The 21,366-nt window shown below is 37.1% G+C and overlaps 1 protein-coding gene across 2 annotated transcripts in view; it reads left to right on the forward strand.

The window, feature by feature from the left end:
* LOC133648161 (rho guanine nucleotide exchange factor 6-like) overlaps positions 1 to 21,366 on the forward strand; it is a 119,238-nt gene that overhangs the window by 47,628 nt on the left and 50,244 nt on the right. For both annotated transcript variants that reach the window (XM_062043943.1, XM_062043944.1), the window contains exons 4-10: positions 2,580 to 2,674; positions 2,737 to 2,932; positions 3,053 to 3,105; positions 6,711 to 6,805; positions 7,133 to 7,228; positions 13,892 to 14,014; positions 17,444 to 17,582. In XM_062043943.1, coding sequence (XP_061899927.1) covers positions 2,580 to 2,674; positions 2,737 to 2,932; positions 3,053 to 3,105; positions 6,711 to 6,805; positions 7,133 to 7,228; positions 13,892 to 14,014; positions 17,444 to 17,582 — 797 coding nt within the window. The remainder of the gene's footprint in view (positions 1 to 2,579; positions 2,675 to 2,736; positions 2,933 to 3,052; positions 3,106 to 6,710; positions 6,806 to 7,132; positions 7,229 to 13,891; positions 14,015 to 17,443; positions 17,583 to 21,366) is intronic.

Consider the following 21,366-nt stretch of genomic DNA (forward strand, 5'->3'; position numbering starts at 1 on the left):
TTTACGTTATGGACGTAGTTTGACATGTACTTTGGTGTGTGTTGTATGTGTTTTATGTTGCACCATTGCACCAAGAAGCATTCCTAGTTTATGAACCCGTTCTCAAACAATGGCAATAGAAACTACCGTATCTCCTTGAATTGCCGCCGGGAATATAGTATTCGCCTGCCTAGAATTACAGCCGGGTCAAACTCGTTTCGCAAAATAATTAGCGCATGCTTGGCACTTCCGCCGGGTCATATATGAGTCATTAAATGACTCCCGCCTCCTGGTGGTAGAGGGCGCCAGTGATCCTTCTTGCGACTACCAGTACTGCAGAAGACCGGTGCTGCAGAAGAAGACAACAAGCAGCATGCGTGAGCCGCGATCGTTTGCTTGCACTTTTAACATGGAGGATTACATATCTAAAATAAAACAGTTTTCTAAACTGGACTGTCAATTGAAGCAGGAGGTAATAATTAAAGGAATATATCCAGAGACTTTTAAAACTGAAGAAAGATAAGGAAGACTGCCTTTGATCAGAAGCAGCTGCAGATGGACATCATTTATAAGTAAAGGTAAGACCATAATAACGGTTTTTTTTATTAAATGTGCTTTTCATGATAAGGTAAGCGCTGGAGTGAGAAGAGGTTTTAAAATAATTAGCGCATGCTTGCCCATCCCGCATGCTTTTGGTAAGCGCAGGAGTGCGAAGAGGTTTTAAATTAATTAGCGCCCCTGCGGCTATTCAAGGAAATACGCTATTCCGATTCTGGTAACATGGTATGGAGGGGCCAGGTTGTGGATGGCCATGAAGGTGTACAGAAGGAGTTGGTAATTGATCCGGTACTGTACGGGGAGCCAGTGGGGGTGATGTGGCAGTCTAATAACATTCTAATGTTGGACTGTGACTTGAAAGGCCTACTGAAATGAATTTTTTTTATTTAAACGGGGATAGCAGATCTATTCTATGTGTCATACTTTATCATTTCGCGATATTGCCATATTTTTGCTGAAAGGATTTAGTATAGAACAACGACGATAAAGATTGCAACTTTTGGTATCTGATAAAAAAAAGGCTTGCCCCTACCGGAAGTAGCGTGACGTAGTCAGTTGAACATATACGCAAAGTTCCCTATTGTTTACAATGATGGCCGCATGAAGTGAGAGAGATTCGGACCGAGAAAGCGACAATTTCCCCATTAATTTGAGCGAGGATGAAAGATTTGTGGATGAGTAAAGTGCAAGTGAAGGACTAGTGGGGAGTTGAAGCTATTCAGATAGGGAAGATGCTGTGAGAGCCGGGGGTGACCTGATATTCAGCTGGGAATGACTACAACAGTAAATAAACACAAGACATATATATACTCTATTAGCCACAACACAACCAGGCTTATATTTAATATGCCACAAATTAATCCTGCATAAAAACACCTGCGTGTTTGTTATGCTAGCTCCTAGCTCCTCTGCTAGCTCCTAGCTCCATAGAACACGCCAATACAATTCAAACACCTGATCAACACACACAATCACTCAGCCCAAAAGACCGTTCACCTAACCCAAGGTTCATAAAGCTTATATATTTTAAAAAAGTTACGTACATACGCAAAAAAAAGTTGCGCACATACGGTCAAGCGATCAAATGTTTAGAAGCCAAAGCTGCATACTCACAGTAGCACGTCTGCGTCTTTGTCATCCAAATCAAAGTAATCCTGGTAAGAGTCTGTGTTGTCCCAGTTCTCTACAGGCGTCTGTGTATCGAAGTCAAAAGTCCTCCTGGTTAGAGTCTCTGTTATCTGAGTTCTTCCATCTTGACTGCATCTTCCGGGAATGTAAACAAAGAAGCGCCGGCTGTGTACTGTTGTTGCTGACTACGTTCGAAAAATACGTCCATTTCGCACCGACAACTTTCTTCTTTGCTTGCTCAGCTTCCTTCTCCATAATGCAATGAACATGATTGCAACAGATTCACGAACACAGATGTCCAGAATACTGTGGAATTATGAAATGAAAACAGAGCTTTTTCGTATTGGCTTCAATGTGGAAGGCATACCCGTGTTCCCCGGTCTACGTCACGCGCATACGTCATCCTCAGAGGCGTTTCGAACCGGAAGTTTAGCTGCAAATTTAAAATGTCACTTTATAAGTTAACCCGGCCGTATTGGCATGTGTTATAATGATAAGATTTCATCATTGATATATAAACTATCAGACTGCGTGGTCGGTAGTAGTGGCTTTCAGTAGGCCTTTAACTCCAGTGGCAAAGACTTCCACAGATGTGAGAACTTCACTGAGAACACAAGACTGACCCAGAGTGGTCCAGACTGACCCAGAGTGGTCCAGACTGACCCAGAGTGGTCCGCCACCTTTTCACTCTACACCTCTAGTCTGCACACCTTCACTACCTTTAGTTCATTTAGTCTCATACAAATAATGTCAACAGTTGTTAGGTCAGTACATATGTTCAGGCCCAGCAGTAACAGGACTTGAACACGATGGCGTGTTGCTGTGTGACAACACCCGTCTGTAACTGGCTTTCCTGTGTGAAATGGCGAGCGTGCGGCAAGGAACGTGACCCGGTCTGCATGTTGTGTCCGCAGACAGCGCTGCAGAGAGGTCATGTCCACGGCCTCATAGTCAGTCCACCTCCTCCGCCAAGTCCAAAGGCTCTCTGAGGCGCCAGTCCAAGCCAGCGGTACGCTTCTTCTCTCCTTCCGCCACACCAATGCAGCGTCTGTAAGTCCCGCCTTCCCGCAGGAGATGTCCGAGAACGGGCAGCTGGTGGTGAAGGCCCGCTTCAACTTCAAGCAGAACAACGAGGACGAGCTGTCCTTCAACAAAGGGGACGTGATCGTGGTGACGCGGCAGGAGGAAGGCGGCTGGTGGGAAGGCAGCCTGGGCGGGAAGAGCGGCTGGTTCCCCAGCAACTACGTACGTGAGATCAAGTCCTGCGGTGAGTACAGCAACTATCCTGCTCCTGGATCTTTGTTTCCTCAACTATCCTGCTCCTGGATCTTTGTTTCCTCAACTATCCTGCTCCTGGACTTCTGCTGGATCTTCATTTCCTCTGCAGAGAAGCCATTGTCTCCTAAAGGAAGCCAGCTGACCAAAAGCTACTACAGCGTGGTGAGTGCACAACATTCCAGTCCTGCTGGACTCTTACTTTCAAAGTGACACACAAATGTTGACTCTTTTGTCAATTTTGACACGTTTTGTTGTGAAACTTGTATTCGTCCAATTCCCCACGAGGTCCAGCAACTACACCGCACGCATGTTTTGCTCATTCAGTAAGAACATGCCATTTGTGACATTTGCAGCAGAATTGAAAGTCTTGAGTAAAATGAGCAGCAAAATAATTGACAGGTTTTTTTTTTTAATCATTCATTTATTTCTTTGATTTTGTTATTTTAAAGTGAGGAAATGTCCCCTGGGATACATTATGGTGCAGTTATTTATTTTTAATATATGTTTGTTTTTTGCAGCAACATTTTACATTTTGAATAACATTTTTATTAATGTTTATTTGAGGGTTTTTTGCAACAACATTTTACATTTTGAATAACATTTTTATTATTATTTATTTGAGGGTTTTTTGCAACATTTTACATTTTGAATAACATTTTTATTATTATTTATTTGAGGATTTTTCCAACAAGATTTTACATTTTGAATAACATTTTTATTATTATTTATTTGAGGATTTTTCCAACAACATTTTACATTTTAAATAACATTTGTATTATTTATTTGAGGGTTTTTTGCAACAACATTTTACATTTTGAATAACATTTGTATTAATATTTATTTGAGGGTTTTTGCAACATTTTACATTTTGAATAACATTTTTATTATTTATTTGAGGGTTTTTTGCAACAACATTTTACATTTTGAATAACATTTGTATTATTATTTATTTGAGGGTTTTTTGCAACATTTTACATTTTGAATAACATTTTTATTATTAATATTTATTTGAGGGTTTTTTGCAACAACATTTTTAAATTTTGAATAACATTTGTATTTATTTATTTAAGGGTTTTTTGCAACAACATTTTACATTTTTAATAACATTTTTAATATTTATTTGAGGGTTTTTTGCAACAACATTTTACATTTAAATAACATTTTTATTATTATTTATTTGAGTGTTTTTTGCAACAACATTTTACATTTTGAATAACATTTTTATTAATATTTATTTGAGGGTTTTTTGCAACAACATTTTACATTTTGAATAACATTTGTATTAATATTTATTTGAGGGTTTTTGCAACAACATTTTACATTTTGAATAACATTTGTATTAATATTTATTTTAGGGTTTTTTGCAACAACATTTTACATTTTTAATAACATTTTTAATAATATTTATTTGAGGGTTTTTTGCAACATTTTACTTTTTGAATAACAATTTTATTATTAATATTTATTTGAGTGTTTTTTGCAACAACATTTTACATTTTAAATAACATTTTTATTATTTATTTGAGGGTTTTTTGCAACAACATTTTACATTTTGAATAACATTTTTATTAATATTTATTTGAGGGTTTTTTGCAACAACATTTTACATTTTGAATACATTTTTTATTCATATTTATTTGAGGGTTTTTTGCAACAACATTTTATATTTTGAATAACATTTTTATTAATATTTATTTGAGGGTTTTTGCAACATTTTACATTTTGAATAACATTTTTATTATTAATATTTATTTGAGGGTTTTTGCAACATTTTACATTTTGAATAACATTTTTATTATTAATATTTATTTGAGGGTTTTTTGCAACAACATTTTACATTTTGAATAACATTTTTATTATTTATTTGAGGGTTTTTTGCAACAACATTTTAAAATTTTGAATAACATTTGTATTCATTTATTTAAGGGTTTTTTGCAACAGCATTTTACATTTTTAATAACATTTTTATTAATATTTATTTGAGGGTTTTTTGCTACAACATTTTACATTTTGAATAACATTTTTATTATTAATATTTATTTGAGTTTTTTTTTGCAACATCATTTTACATTTTGAATAACATTTTTATTATTATTTATTTGAGGGTTTTTGCAACAACATTTTACATTTTGAATAACATTTTTATTATTATTTATTTGAGATTTTTTTGCAACATTTTACATTTTGAATAACATTTTTATTATTTATTTATTTGAGGGTTTTTTGCAACAACATTTTACATTTTGAATAACATTTTTATTATTAATATTTATTTGAGGTTTTTTTGCAGCAACATTTTACATCAGCAAAATAATGGACAGTTTTTATTTATTTTTTTGCTATCTTGAGACTTTTCTTTGTGTTTGGTGCTGACTTTGTGTTGTAAAGTGAGGACATTCCCTCTGGGATACATTGTGTTTGTCTACCACCATGCAAACTTATTTATTCATTATATTTATTAGGTTTTTTTGCAGCAGAATTGTACATTTTGAGTAAAAATATGCGACAAAATATATTTTTATAATGATTCATTCTTTGCTATGTTTGGACTCTTTTGTGTGGCACTTACTTAGGGTTTGTCTGCATCCCCTTATGTTATTTATTCCTTTTTAGCTGCAAAATCAAAACATTTTGAGTAAGATGAGCAGCAAAATAATGGACAGCTTTTTAAAAATGTATTTAAAAATGACAAAATGTCCTTAAGGATACATTATGGCCATCTGGCAACATGCATTTTTAATTATTATCAATGTTAATTAGATTTTTGCAGCAAAACATTATATTTTGAGTAATAATAGCAGCAAAAGAATTGACGGCTATTTGGAAAAAAATATATATATTTGTTTTGCTGTCTTTTGACATTTCTTTGTGTTTGGTACTTATTTATTGTTCATATTTATTCTTTTTTTGCAGCAAAATGAAGACATTTTGAGTAGGATTAGCAGCAAAATAATGGACAGCTTTTTAAAAATGTATTTAAAAATGACAAAATGTCCTTAAAAATACATTATGGCCATCTGGCAACATGCATTTTCATTATTATCAATGTTAATTACTTTTTTTGCAGCAAAATATTATATTTTGAGTAAAAATAGCAGCAAAATAATTGACGGCTTTTAAAAAAAATGATATATTTGTTTTGCTGTCTTTTGACATTTCTTTGTGTTTGGTACTTACTTATTGTTCATATTTATTCTTTTTTAGCAGCAAAATCAAAACATTTTGAGTAAGATGAGCAGCAAAATAATGGACAGCTTTTTAAAAATGTATTTAAAAATGACAAAATGTCCTTAAGGATACATTATGGCCATCTGGCAACATGCATTTTTAATTATTATCAATGTTAATTCGATTTTTCCAGCAAAATATTATATTTTGAGTAATAATAGCAGCAAAAGAATTGACGGCTATTTGGAAAAAAATATATATATTTGTTTTGCTGTCTTTTGACATTTCTTTGTGTTTGGTACTTACTTATTGTTGATAGTTATTCTTTTTTTGCAGCAAAATCAAAACATTTTGAGTAAGATGAGCAGCAAAATAATGGACAGCTTTTTAAAAATGTATTTAAAAGTGACAAAATGTCCTTAAAAATACATTATGGCCATCTGGCAACATGCATTTTCATTATTATCAATGTTAATGAAATTAAATAATGGACAGCTTTTTAAAAATGTTGTTTTGCTTTGCCCAGACTAGTTAGTGTGTTTGTTACTTGAAGAGAGGTGTAAGACGACTAACCCCAAGAGATGCTGTGCGTCCCGCAGGTGGTTCAGGACATCTTGGAACACGAGCGAGAGTTTGTCAAAGAGCTGCAGACGCTGCTCACTTGCTACTTGCGACCGTTGCAAGCCAGCGACAAGTAAGTCACCTTTTATACTTCATGGAAGTGTTTGTTTCTTTGAAGGACGACGTGCAGTTGCGGTAAGAAGATGATGGTGCGTCTAACCTCCGCGATAAAATGACACAGGATTGAAAATACACAACAATGTTACAATGACGTAATGATAAACAATTTAAAATACAAGTACAATACACATGAGTTAAGTCAAGTTGAAGTATTTTAGCAGCTTCATTTTAAAGTGCAGAAGTATATAAAGTGCAGCAGCTTTGAATAAAGTGCACAAATATACTCCACTCATATGGTTCTAACCTCTTTCCTGCAACCTTTGTGTTGCTGCGTGTGCAGGCTGAGCAGTGCAGACAGCGCCACCTTGTGTGGGAACCTGGAGGAGATCCTCACCTTCCAGCAGGGCTTGTGTGCCTCCTTGGAGGAATGTACCAAGTAAGTCTCGCCGCGGAAGGAGGTTGATGTTTGCACCGGCCACATCATTAGGCACACCAGGACTTAGAGGAGACAAACTAGACTGTTGTATGATTTATTATTAGAGATGTCCGATAATATCGGCCTGCCGATATTATCCGCCGATATATGCGTTAAAATGTAATATCCGGAAATTATCGGTATCGTTTTTTTTATTATCGGTATCGTTTTTTGTTTTTTTTTAATTTGTTTTTTTTAATTAAATCAACATAAAAAACACAAGATACACTTACAATTAGTGCACCAACCCAAAAAACCTCCCTCCCCCATTTACACTCATTCACACAAAAGGGTTGTTTCTTTCTGTTATTAATAGGGATGTCCGATAATATCGGTATCGGATTTTTTATTATCTGTATCGTTTTTTTTGTTTTTTGTTTTTTTGTTTTTTTATTAAATCAACATAAAAAACACAAGATACACTTACAATTAGTGCACCAACCCAAAAAACCTCCCTCCCCCCATTTCTTTCTGTTATCAATATTCTGGTTCCTACATTATATATCAATATATATCAATACAGTCTGCAAGGGATACAGTCCGTAAGCACACATGCTGCTCCACTAATAGTACTAGCCTTTAACAGTTAATTTTACTCATTTTCATTCATTACTAGTTTCTATGTAACTGTTTTTATATTGTTGTACTTTATTTTTTATTCAACAAAATGTTTTTAATTTAGTTATCTTATTTTATTGTATTTTTTAAAAAGTACCTTATCTTCACCATACCTGGTTGTCCAAATTAGGCAAAATAATGTGTTAATTCCACGACTGTATATATCGTATCGGTTGATATCGGTAATTAAAGAGTTGGACAATATCGGAATATCAGATATCGGCAAAAAGCCATTATCGGACATCCATAATTATTAATATTCTGGTTCCTACATTATATATCAATATATATCAATACAGTCTGCAAGGGATACAGTCCGTAAGCACACATGCTGCTCCACTAATAGTACTAACCTTTAACAGTTAATTTGACTCATTTTCATTCATTACTAGTTTCTATGTAACTGTTTTTATATTGTTGTACTTTCTTTTTTATTCAAGAAAATGTTTTTAATTGATTTATCTTATTTTACTATTTTTTTTAAAAAGTACCTTATCTTCACCATACCTGGTTGTCCAAATTAGGCATAATAATGTGTTAATTCCACGACTGTATATATCGTATCGGTTGATATCGGTAATTAAAGAGTTGGACAATATCGGAATATCAGATATCGGCAAAAAGCCATTATCGGACATCCCTAGTTATTAATATTCTGGTTCCTACATTGTATATCAATATATATCAATACAGTCTGCAAGGGATACAGTCCGTAAGCACACATGATTGTGCGTGCTGCTGCTCCACTAATAGTACTAACCTTTAACAGTTAATTTTACTCATTTTCATTCATTACTAGTTTCTATGTAACTGTTTTTATATTGTTGTACTTTCTTTTTTATTCAAGAAAATGTTTTTAATTTATTTATCTTATTTTACAATTTTTTTAAAAAAAGTACCTTATCTTCACCATACCTGGTTGTCCAAATTAGGCATAATAATGTGTTAATTCCACGACTGCATATATCGGTTGATATCGGTATCGGTAATTAAAGAGTTGGACAATATCGGAATATCGTATATCGGCAAAAAGCCATTATCGGACATCCCTATTTATTATCTTGGAAAATAGTTGCTGCATGTCCTAAACCTCTGAAGCATCCCTCATTTGATAGCAGTTTAGTAGTGCCAGGACAAAAAAAAATAAAAATTTTTCATTTTTGTTTGCTAAAATCTCTCAAATTCAGCCCTAAATAAAATAGCAAACACAAAATGCTTATTTGACATTTATATTTTAAACCCTTTGAATGCCAATTTGATATAATTGCGTGTGAGAGTCCAGTCCATAGTGGATCTAACATAATAGTGAGAGAGTCCAGTCCATAGTGGATCTAACATAATAGTGAGAGAGTCCAGTCCATAGTGGATCTAACATAATAGTGTGAGAGTCCAGTCCATAGTGGATCTAACATAATAGTGAGAGAGTCCAGTCCATAGTGGATCTAACATAATAGTGTGAGAGTCCAGTCCATAGTGGATCTAACATAATAGTGTGAGAGTCCAGTCCATAGTGGATCTAACATAATAGTGTGAGAGTCCAGTCCATAGTGGATCTAACATAATAGTGTGAGAGTCCAGTCCATAGTGGATCTAACATAATAGTGTGAGAGTCCAGTCCATAGTGGATCTAACATAATAGTGTGAGAGTCCAGTCCATAGTGGATCTAACATAATAGTGTGAGAGTCCAGTCCATAGTGGATCTAACATAATAGTGAGAGTCCAGTCCATAGTGGATCTAACATAATAGTGAGAGTCCAGTCCATAGTGGATCTAACATAATAGTGTGAGAGTCCAGTCCATAGTGGATCTAACATAATAGTGTGAAAGTCCAGTCCATAGTGGATCTAACATAATAGTGTGAAAGTCCAGTCCATAGTGGATCTAACATAATAGTGTGAGAGTCCAGTCCATAGTGGATCTATCATAATAGTGTGAGAGTTCAGTCCATAGTGGATCTAACATAATAGTGTGAGAGTCCAGTCCATAGTGGATCTAACATAATAGTGTGAGAGTCCAGTCCATAGTGGATCTAACATAATAGTGTGAGAGTACAGTCCATAGTGGATCTAACATAATAGTGAGAGTCCAGTCCATAGTGGATCTAACATAATAGTGAGAGTCCAGTCCATAGTGGATCTAACATAATAGTGTGAGAGTCCAGTCCATAGTGGATCTAACATAATAGTGAGAGTCCAGTCCATAGTGGATCTAACATAATAGTGAGAGTCCAGTCCATAGTGGATCTAGCATAATAGTGAGAGTCCAGTCCATAGTGGGACCAGCAGGAGATCATCTTGAGTGGAGACGGGTCAACAGCGCAGAGACGTCCCCAACTGATGCACAGATGAGTGGTCCACCCTGGGTCCCGACTTTGGACAGCTAGCGAATCATCTTTGGTCACCTAATCTGTGCACTCCCCCTCCGCAAAGGAGAGGGGGGCAGAGCAGAAAAGAAACGGCAGATCAACTGGTCTAGAAGGGGGGTCTATTTAAAGGCTAGAGTATACAAATGAGTTTTTAAGATGGGACTTAAATGCTTCTGCTGAGGTTGCATCTCTAACTGTTATTAAGTCCATTCAAAATGAACCTGTGTCAATGTATGTTATGTACAGTGTTGGGACTAACGCCGTTAGTTTCGGCGGTAACTAGTAATCTAACGCGTTATTTTTTTATATTCAGTAACTCAGTTACCGTTACTACACGATGCGTTACTGCGTTATTTTTTATGTAGTATCGGCTCGAAACAGAAGCGCTGCGGTGTCTTTCTTCTGAATCTTCCTCTGTCACACGCCGGAGAGAAGAAAAGAGGCGTGTGTGTGTGTGTGTGTCTGGGTGTGGCTGCGGGGGGAGGCACACACGTGATCCGCGGTTTGATATATAAAACAAAACAAAAAGGTTGTTCGCGTGCACGTTCAGTCCACACACAGCGTGGTCATGGCGAGCGGAGTAACGGAGGAGCTTGAACGCCCCGCGCCATTTAATCGGTGTGTTTATAGGTGCAGACTCAGTCGTGCAAGACGAGGCTTTTAAACACATGCTGAACGTGCTTGAGCCACGTTACGACATCCCGTCGCGCACCCACTTCAGCGATAAGATTGTGCCAGGTCTTTATGAGCAGGAGAAGAAAAAAGTTGTGGATGAACTATCCAGAGCAGGGGTCACCAACGCGGTGCCCGCGGGCACCAGGTAGCCCGTAAGGACCAGATGAGTAGCCCGCTGGCCTGTTCTAAAAATAGCTCAAATAGCAGCACTTACCAGTGAGCTGCCTCTATTTTTTAAATTGTATTTATTTACTAGCAAGCTGGTCTCTCGACATTTTTAATTCTAAGAGAGACAAAACTCAAATAGAATTTGAAAATCCAAGAAAATATTTTAAAGACTTGGTCTTCACTTGTTTAAATAAATTCTTTTTTTTTTTTACTTTGCTTCTTATAACTTTCAGAAAGACAATTTTAGAGAGAAAATACAACCTTAAAAATGATTTTAGGATTTTTAAACACATATACCTTTTTACCTTTTGAATTCCTTCCTCTTCTTTCCTGACAATTTAAATCAATGTTCAAGTAAATTTCTTTTTTTTATTGTAAAGAATAATAAATACATTTTAATTTGTTTTTTCGATGGAGAGTATTTGTGAAATATTTCTTCAAACTTATTATGATTAAAATTCAAAAAAATTACTCTGGCAAATCTAGAAAATCTGTAGAATCAAATTTAAATCTTATTTCAAAGTCTTTTGAATTTCTTTTAAAATTTTTGTACTGGAAAATCTAGAAGAAATAATGATTTGTCTTTGTTAGAAATATAAATACAATTTGTTATATATTCTAACAAAGTGTAGATTGGATTTTAACCTATTTAAAACATGTCATCAAAATTCTAAAATTAATATTAATCAGGAAAAATTGCTAATGATGTTCAATAAATTATTTTTTAAATTTTTTCAAAATGATTCGAATTAGCTAGTTTTTCTCTTCTTTTTTTCGGTTGAATTTTGAATTTTAAAGAGTCGAAATTGAAGATAAACTATGTTTCAAAATTTTATTGTCATTTTTTTTGTGTTTTCTCCTCTTTTAAACCGTTCAGTTAAGTGTAAATATCATTAATTATTAATAAAAACATAGCGTTAAAGGTAAATTGAGCAAATTGGCTATTTCTGGTAATTTATTTAAGTGTGTATCAAACTGGTAGCCCTTCGCATTAATCAGTACCCAAGAAGTAGCTCTTGGTTTCAAAAAGGTTGGTGACCCCTGATCCAGAGCATCATCAGTTGCGCTCACGACAGCCTGGTGCACGCCCAGGGAAACTATGTGACGATAAGCGCTCACTTCATCACAGCAGACTGGCAGATGAGAAGACACGCCCCTTCTACGAGAGTCCCCTTGCGCGGGTACTGACACGAGCAGTGGAGGAATGGAAGATACATATATCCCAGTCACACGTGATAATGCCAAAAATCACCTAAATGCAGTGAATGAGGCAGGACTGGGACCACAGACAGGTGCTTTGCACATGTACTGAATTTGGCATTACATCTCAAGTCAATAGGATGGATCAGGAAGGAGGTTTCCTAGCACAACAGCTGCTCATGTACTTAAGACAAAGCAAGAAATGCTAAAACTGCCTACTCATAAAGCTCATACATGATGTCCAAACGAAGTGGAACTCCACTTATGATATGTTGGAGCAGCAGGCAGCTATATACCCTGCATTGACCCATAAGACCCTGAAGAAAAATGTCAAAGACATCATCAACCTGTCTGATGATGATGTGAGAGTGGCAGAGGAGGTCCTCCAGGTGCTTAAACCCCTCAAAAGTGTCAATGATCCTGCCACTGACAACAAGGATTGTACAATCCATGGCTCCAAGTGTGGAAGACAGCAGCATCAGGCTTTATTTCACTATCTTATGTTTCAAGGAAGATGATGTGCCTTCTTATGTTGCACTTTAACTTGTTTTTTTATTAATGGTCATTGGTCCAAGTTTAAAGAAAGGAGAAATGCCTTTTTGTGTTGCACTGTTTTTCATTAATTATGTTAAAATGAAAGTAAAGATGCATGTCAAGTTGATCAACAGATTGTATTATTCTCCAGTGCAATAACAGTATTGTAATGAAGGCTAAAAGGGCATTAATGGGAGCTTTAAAAAAAAGAGTCCCCAGTCCACTTTAAGGTTTTAAACAGGATTGTGCAGTTCTATAAAGACAAAGACACTCCTGGACCAACACCAGATGTTTCTCTCCTGAACATGTCTGCATCTCACCTGTCACAACAGCTGCTCATGTACTTAAGACAAAGCAAGAAATGCTAAAACTGCCTACTCATAAAGCTCATACATGATGTCCAAACGAAGTGGAACTCCACTTATGATATGTTGGAGCAGCAGGCAGCTATATACCCTGCATTGACCCATAAGACCCTGAAGAAAAATGTCAAAGACATCATCAACCTGTCTGATGATGATGTGAGAGTGGCAGAGGAGGTCCTCCAGGTGCTTAAACCCCTCAAAAGTGTTACATCTCTACTGAGCACTGAAACTTCACCATCTGTGTCAATGATCCTGCCACTGACAACAAGGATTGTACAATCCATGGCTCCAAGTGTGGAAGACAGCAGCATCAGGAATTTATTTCACTATCTATGTTTCAAGGAAGATGATGTGCCTTCTTATGTTGCACTTTAACTTGTTTTTTATCAATGGTCATTGGTCCAAGTTTACAGAAAGGAGAAATGCCTTTTTGTGTTGCACTGTTTTTCATTAATTATGTTAAAATGAAAATAAAAATGCATGTCAAGTTGATCAACAGATTGTATTATTCTCCAGTGCGATAACAGTATTGTAATGAAGGCTAAAAGGGCATTAATGGGAGCTTTTAAAAAAAAAAGTCCCCAGTCCACTTTAAGGTTTTAAACAGGATTGTGCAGTTCTATAAAGACAAAGACACTCCTGGACCAACACCAGATGTTTCTCTCCTGAACATGTCTGCATCTCACCTGTCATGGCAGAGTCCCCGAGGGTCAGCAGCACCTGGCGGGATGCTACCTGAACGTGTCCAGTCAGATCAAGTCTCTCTACTTGGCCTACTGCTCCAGCCACCCGTCGGCGGTCTGCATCCTCACTGACCACAGGTGAGCGTCTAAACTGAACATTTAGGTTGTGCAAGGGTCCCTTGGTCTGGGTGCAGTTATTGTTGAAGCCACCAGGTGTCAGGCTTGCGTACAGGATGGTAAACGCAGGCTGCATATGTGTGTGTGTGTATGTGTGTGTGGTATGCAGCAGGTGATGATGTCATGAGGAGTGGGTTCATCACTATTAACTGGGCCTGCACACAGGAAGCTGCATGTTGACAGGATGTGCACACTCGCGGTTAGGCCGCCCAGCAGTAGAGTAGAAGAACAAGTTGACTTTATACGCTTTATTGTGTTCCATTGTATCCTTTCAACCATATCCACTTGGAATTATGGTCTGCGAACTATGTGAAAATAGTGTCTAAACTTCGCAGAATGCCACAATTTCAGACTGCCATTTTGAATATTCAGCTCCGAATGTCCTGGGCAATTTCCGTACATTCAGGGTCTGCACTCTGATCACATTATTAGGGCAGTCGTACTGGAAATATACAACTATTAGAAAGAGATGTGCTGTTTATCATTCACTATCCTTATGTACACTGCAAAAACTGACATCTAAATAAGATGAAACATGTCAAATAAGGCTGATATTTGCTTGTTTTCTGTCTGATAAGATCATTCTTCTCACTAAGCAGATTTTATGTTAAGAGTGTTTTACTTGTTTGAAGTGTTTTGGTCCTAAATGATGTCAGTAAGATATTACAGCTTGTTGCTGAGATTTGATGAGCTATATTGAGTAAAACATGCTTGAAACTAGAATATCAACTGTTGCAAAGCTGTGTCATCAACACTCACAAGTAGAAAAGTACTTTCTTAAAGGCCTACTGAAATGATTTTTTAAAATTTAAACGGGAATAGCAGATCCATTCTATGTGTCATACTTGATCATTTCGCGATATTGCCATATTTTTGCTGAAAGGATTTAGTAGAGAACATCGACGATAAAGTTCGCAACTTTTGCTCGCTGATAAAAAAAAAAGCCTTGCCTGTAGCGGAAGTAGCGTGACGTCACAGGAGCTAGTATTCCTCACAATTCCCCGTTGTTTACACTGGAGCGAGAGAGATTCGGACCGAGAAAGTGACGATTACCCCATTAATTTGAGCGAGGATGAAAGATTCGTAGATGAGGAACGTTACAGTGAAGGACTTGAGAGGCAGTGCAGGACGTATCTTTTTTCGCTCTGACCGTAACTTAGGTACAAGCTGGCTCATTGGATTCCACACTCTCCTTTTTCTATTGTGGATCACGGATTAGTATTTTAAACCACCTGGGATACTATATCCTCTTGAAAATGAGAGTCGAGAACGCGAAATGGACATTCAGTGCCTTTTATCTCCACGACAATACATCGGCGAAATGCTTTAGCTACGAGCTAACGTGATAGCATCGTGCTTTAATTGCATATAGAAACAAAAAAAATAACCCCCTGACTGGAAGGATAGATAGAAAATCAACAATACTATTAAACCGTGGACATGTAAATACACGGTTAATGCTTTCCAGGCTGGCGAAGGTTAACAATGCTGTGCTAACGACGCCATTGAAGCTAACTTAGCAACCGGACCGCACAGAGTTATGCTAAAAACATTAGCTCTCCACCTACGCCAGCCAGCCCTCATCTGCTCATCAACACCCCGTGCTCACCTGCGTTCCAGCGATCGGCAGAAGGACGAAGGACTTCACCCGATGCGTTTGGCGGCCCGGAGACGTAGGAAGTCAAGGTGAGGTCGGCGGCTAGCGCGGCTAGCGCTCCAACAAAGTCCTCCTGGTTGTGTTGCTGTAGTCCGCTGCTAATACACCGATCCCACCTACAACTGTCTTCTTTGCAGCCTTCATTGTTCATTAAACAAATTGCAAAAGATGTCCAGAATACTGTGGAATTATGAAATGAAAACAGAGCTTTTTGTATAGGATTCTACGGGGTACCATAACTTCCGTTACTCTGACTTCGTCACGCGCATACGTCATCATACCGCAACGTTTCAGCCGGATATTTCCCGGGAAATTTTAAATGTCACTTTATAAGTTAACCCGGCCGTATTGGCATGTGTTGCAATGTTAAGATTTCATCATTGATATATAAACTATCAGACTGCGTGGTCGCTAGTAGTGGCTTTCAGTAGGCCTTTAAAGTCATCATTTCTTATTTCAAGCATGTAAATAAAAACCAAAAATCATGACTTTGACACAATTGTGTCCCATAATTAAAACAGATGACAGCCAAATGGACTTTGCTGTTTTATTTTCAATGAAACAATAGAAAATACGTACTCCTATAGTAGTACACTTGTTATTAGTGAGAATATACTTGTTTGAAGGTATTTTTGGGTTCATTGAGGTTAGCTCATTTGACTTGTTTTGGAAAGTCTTGACAAGCCAAATGTTCTTGTTTTATTGGCAGATAATTTTGCTTAGTTCAAGTAAAATACCCCTAATTTTTGTATTTTTTTTGTCTTGTTTTTGAACACTGATATGAGCGAGAGGATAATATAACAACTGTTGGTGTGTGAGCATTTTCACAGGACATGTAAGAAGAGGGCAGATGGATCCAAGGGTAGTATCCACATGTTATTGTTACTAGAGTGATTAGGTCAATATTTAAAATCATTTTTATTTTTTGTTTTTCTTCATGTTTACAAACTTTGGGAATAATTCACGCGGACTTTGAGGGCAAGAACCAAAGCATTTCAATGAGTAGTAGATGACTTTTGTTTCGTTATTGTGTACTATTGACTGGGGGCTGCACACCAAAAATCGACTCGAGTCGCGATTTTTGTATATCCCAATTCTTAATTCAATTCATCATTTTTGAAAGTTGCAGCACGGTGGCACAGGGGTTAGTGCATGTGCCTCACAATACGAAGGTCCTGAGTAGTCTGAATTTGTGCCTTAAAACCTCTTAAGGCCCAAGCTGTTTGTTTACATGCTTTTTTTAATTTCTCTTTGCTATTTGGGCTTATTGGACCCTAATTAGAATAAAAACTAAGAATCATCTTTTGATATGATGTACTTAGTCCATAAGTACACAAACGTGTACTTCATGTTTAGTGACATGCTAATTCTTATTTTTACACTTTTTTCCCCCAAATTCCATTGTATGTTATACTCTTCTGACACCACCAGATGGCGGTATAAGTGTCCACATAAGTGGCCATAAGACCCCAATTCAGTAGTGTACACAATTTTGTAAATAAGAGCTAAAAGTTGCTGCCCACACATGTGGCCGCTAAGACTTTAGAGGTTCACACCCCGACTATTGACCTTTTTTTGCTGAGAAAATGGTATGTAATAAAAAAGAATATTGTGTTGATTTTGTTCGACTGCGCTCGCCATTGAAAGATGTACACGTGGTCGGTGTCACTCAGGGATGATGGTAGTCTCACCTCAGCGTTGCTGTTAAAGAGTATCTTTTTCTTCTTGCCCAGTGAGGATCTTGACAAGTTGATGGAGAGCCAAGGAGCTAACCCTCCTGGTGTCCTCACCCTCACCAGCAGCCTCAGCAAGCCCTTCATGAGGCTGGACAAGTACCCCACCCTGCTGCAGGAGCTGGAGAGACACGTGGAGGTACACCATCATCATCATCATCACATGTTGTTCACTATACACCATCATCATCATCACATGTTGTTCACTATACACCATCATCATCACATGTTGTTCACTATACACCATCATCATCATCACATGTTCACTATACACCATCATCATCATCACATGTTCACTATACACCATCATCATCACATGTTGTTCACTATACACCATCATCATCACATGTTGTTCACTATACACCATCATCATCATCACATGTTGTTCACTATACACCATCATCATCACATGTTGTTCACTATACACCATCATCATCACATGTTGTTCACTATACACCATCATCATCATCACATGTTCACTATACACCATCATCATCATCACATGTTCACTATACACCATCATCAACACATGTTGTTCACTATACACCATCATCATCACATGTTGTTCACTATACACCATCATCATCATCACATGTTCACTATACACCATCATCATCATCACATGTTCACTATACACCATCATCATCATATGTTGTTCACTATACATCATCATATGTTGTTCACTATACACCATCATCATCATATGTTCACTATATGCCATCATCATCACATGTTGTTCACTATACACCATCATCATCACATGTTGTTCACTATACACCATCATCATCATATGTTGTTCACTATACACCATCATCATCATCATATGTTGTTCACTATACACCATCATCATCACATGTTGTTCACTATACACCATCATCATCACATGTTGTTCACTATACACCATCATCATCATCACATGTTGTTCACTATACACCGTCATCATCACATGTTGTTCACTATACACCATCATCATCACATGTTGTTCACTATACACCATCATCATCACATGTTGTTCACTATACACCATCATCATCATATGTTGTTCACTATACACCATCATCATCATCATATGTTGTTCACTATACACCATCATCATCACATGTTGTTCACTATACACCATCATCATCACATGTTGTTCACTATACACCATCATCATCATCACATGTTGTTCACTATACACCGTCATCATCACATGTTGTTCACTATACACCATCATCATCACATGTTGTTCACTATACACCATCATCATCACATGTTGTTCACTATACACCAGGGGTGGGCAATTAATTTTTACCGGGGGCCGCATGAGCTACCCGAGCACTGCTGGAGGGCCACATCGACAATATTTCAATTAAATTTTGCTCAATATTATTTTTGATGTATACCGTAAGATAAATAATAATAATAATAATAATAATAATAATAATAGTAATACTTCAACATAGTGTGTGTAACAGCATTCCATGACTAATATATATAAATTAACATTAATAATAAATGACAGTAAAATAAGCACACGTATGACTGAGGAGTCATAGTGTAACTTTGTGTGGTGTTTGAGTTGTCCGACTTTTTGTGTGGCCTTAAACGCACCAGTGGTTTAGTGGTATGCGTGTTGGTGACAGATGACAAGTTGGTTTTGGCCTGGTTTGTACGGCAGAAAATGACTAGTTTTTCGAGATAGAATTGTTTTACTCATGTTTTTGGTGTGGTTATGTCCGAATATAAACAGTTTTGTTCAATAAAGTGATCGATATAATTCCTGTCCTCGAAGCATCACGATAGACGTTACAATAATTGAACGGTGTTCAATTGAACGGTGTTGACGAACACCGTTAGGGCCGCTTGTTGTCACTGTCACTCAGAGTTGCATTGCAAAATTCCATAGAATAAATATGTTTATTTTGTTTAGAATTCAGATGGGATTTGATTTGGTGCGCGGCATATATTTGCTGCGCGCAGAGGACGCTTGAGCAGTGCGCAATTGCGCAGGCACGCACCTTAGGTGAGGGGACGTTGCTTTGCAGTTCATGTATTGTTGAACACACGCCATTCCTCATCAACTTTTCTCTTTTTGGCGTCTCGGGTGTAAACCGTGCATCACTTGTCGCTGCATGTGCACCTTCACTCGCAGGTTACACACGGACACACGCCCATAAATAATACTTTTCAAAATAAAAGCAGCACAGTTGTATTGCGCGCAGGACATAGATGTTTTTTCAACTTTATTTTGTAATTGCAGTTGTTCACATTCACTCACAACCACGCATACGTCCACACGGAAGTAATACAAATAACGATTTTCAAAACAAAAGCAGCACCGTTGTATTGCACACTCGACATAGATACTTTTTTAAATTTATTTTGTCATTTATAATTGGCCTCACGCGGGCCGGACAGGGACGCACAAAGGGCCGGATGCGGCCCGCGGGCCGCAGAATGCCCAGGTCTGCTATACACCATCATCATCACATGTTGTTCACTATACACCATCATCATCATATGTTGTTCACTATACACCATCATCATCATATGTTGTTCACTATACACCATCATCATCATCATCACATGTTGTTCACTATACACCATCATCATCACATGTTGTTCACTATACACCATCATCATCATATGTTGTTCACTATACACCATCATCATCATCATCACATGTTGTTCACTATACACCATCATCATCACATGTTGTTTACTATACACCATCATCATCACATGTTGTTCACTATACACCATCATCATCATCACATGTTGTTCACTATACACCATCATCATCATCATATGTTGTTCACTATACACCATCATCATCATATGTTCACTATATGCCATCATCATCACATGTTGTTCACTATACACCATCATCATCACATGTTGTTCACTATACACCATCATCATCATATGTTGTTCACTATACACCATCATCATCATCATATGTTGTTCACTATACACCATCATCATCACATGTTGTTCACTATACACCATCATCATCACATGTTGTTCACTATACACCATCATCATCATATGTTGTTCACTATACACCATCATCATCACATGTTGTTCACTATACACCATCATCATCACATGTCGTTCACTATACACCATCATCATCACATGTTGTTCACTATACACCATCATCATCATATGTTGTTCACTATACACCATCATCATCATCATCACATGTTGTTCACTATACACCATCATCATCACATGTTGTTCACTATACACCATCATCATCACATGTTGTTTACTATACACCATCATCATCACATGTTGTTCACTATACACCATCATCATCATATGTTCACTATACACCATCATCATCACATGTTGTTCACTATACACCATCATCATCATCACATGTTGTTCACTATACACCATCATCATCACATGTTGTTCACTATACACCATCATCATCATCATATGTTGTTCACTATACACCATCATCATCATATATTGTTCACTATACACCATCATCATCATATGTTGTTCACTATACACCATCATCATCATCATCATATGTTGTTCACTATACACCATCATCATCATCACATGTTGTTCACTATACACCATCATCATCACATGTTGTTCACTATACACCATCATCATCATATGTTGTTCACTATACACCATCATCATCATCATATGTTGTTCACTATACACCATCATCATCATATATTGTTCACTATACACCATCATCATCATATGTTGTTCACTATACACCATCATCATCATCATATGTTGTTCACTATACCGCTACTAATTAAGTACCGCCATACTCATTGATTAAAATCAGTACTACACTGCCTTTGAAAAGTACCGGTACTATTCTTTCATCTGTAACATGTAAGTACGTAACCTGTAGATACGTAACCTGTAGATACGTAACATGTAGATACGTAACCTGTAGATACGTA

Source organism: Entelurus aequoreus, linkage group LG04 (assembly GCF_033978785.1).
Source record: "Entelurus aequoreus isolate RoL-2023_Sb linkage group LG04, RoL_Eaeq_v1.1, whole genome shotgun sequence".
Classification (NCBI taxonomy): Eukaryota; Metazoa; Chordata; class Actinopteri; order Syngnathiformes; family Syngnathidae; genus Entelurus; species Entelurus aequoreus.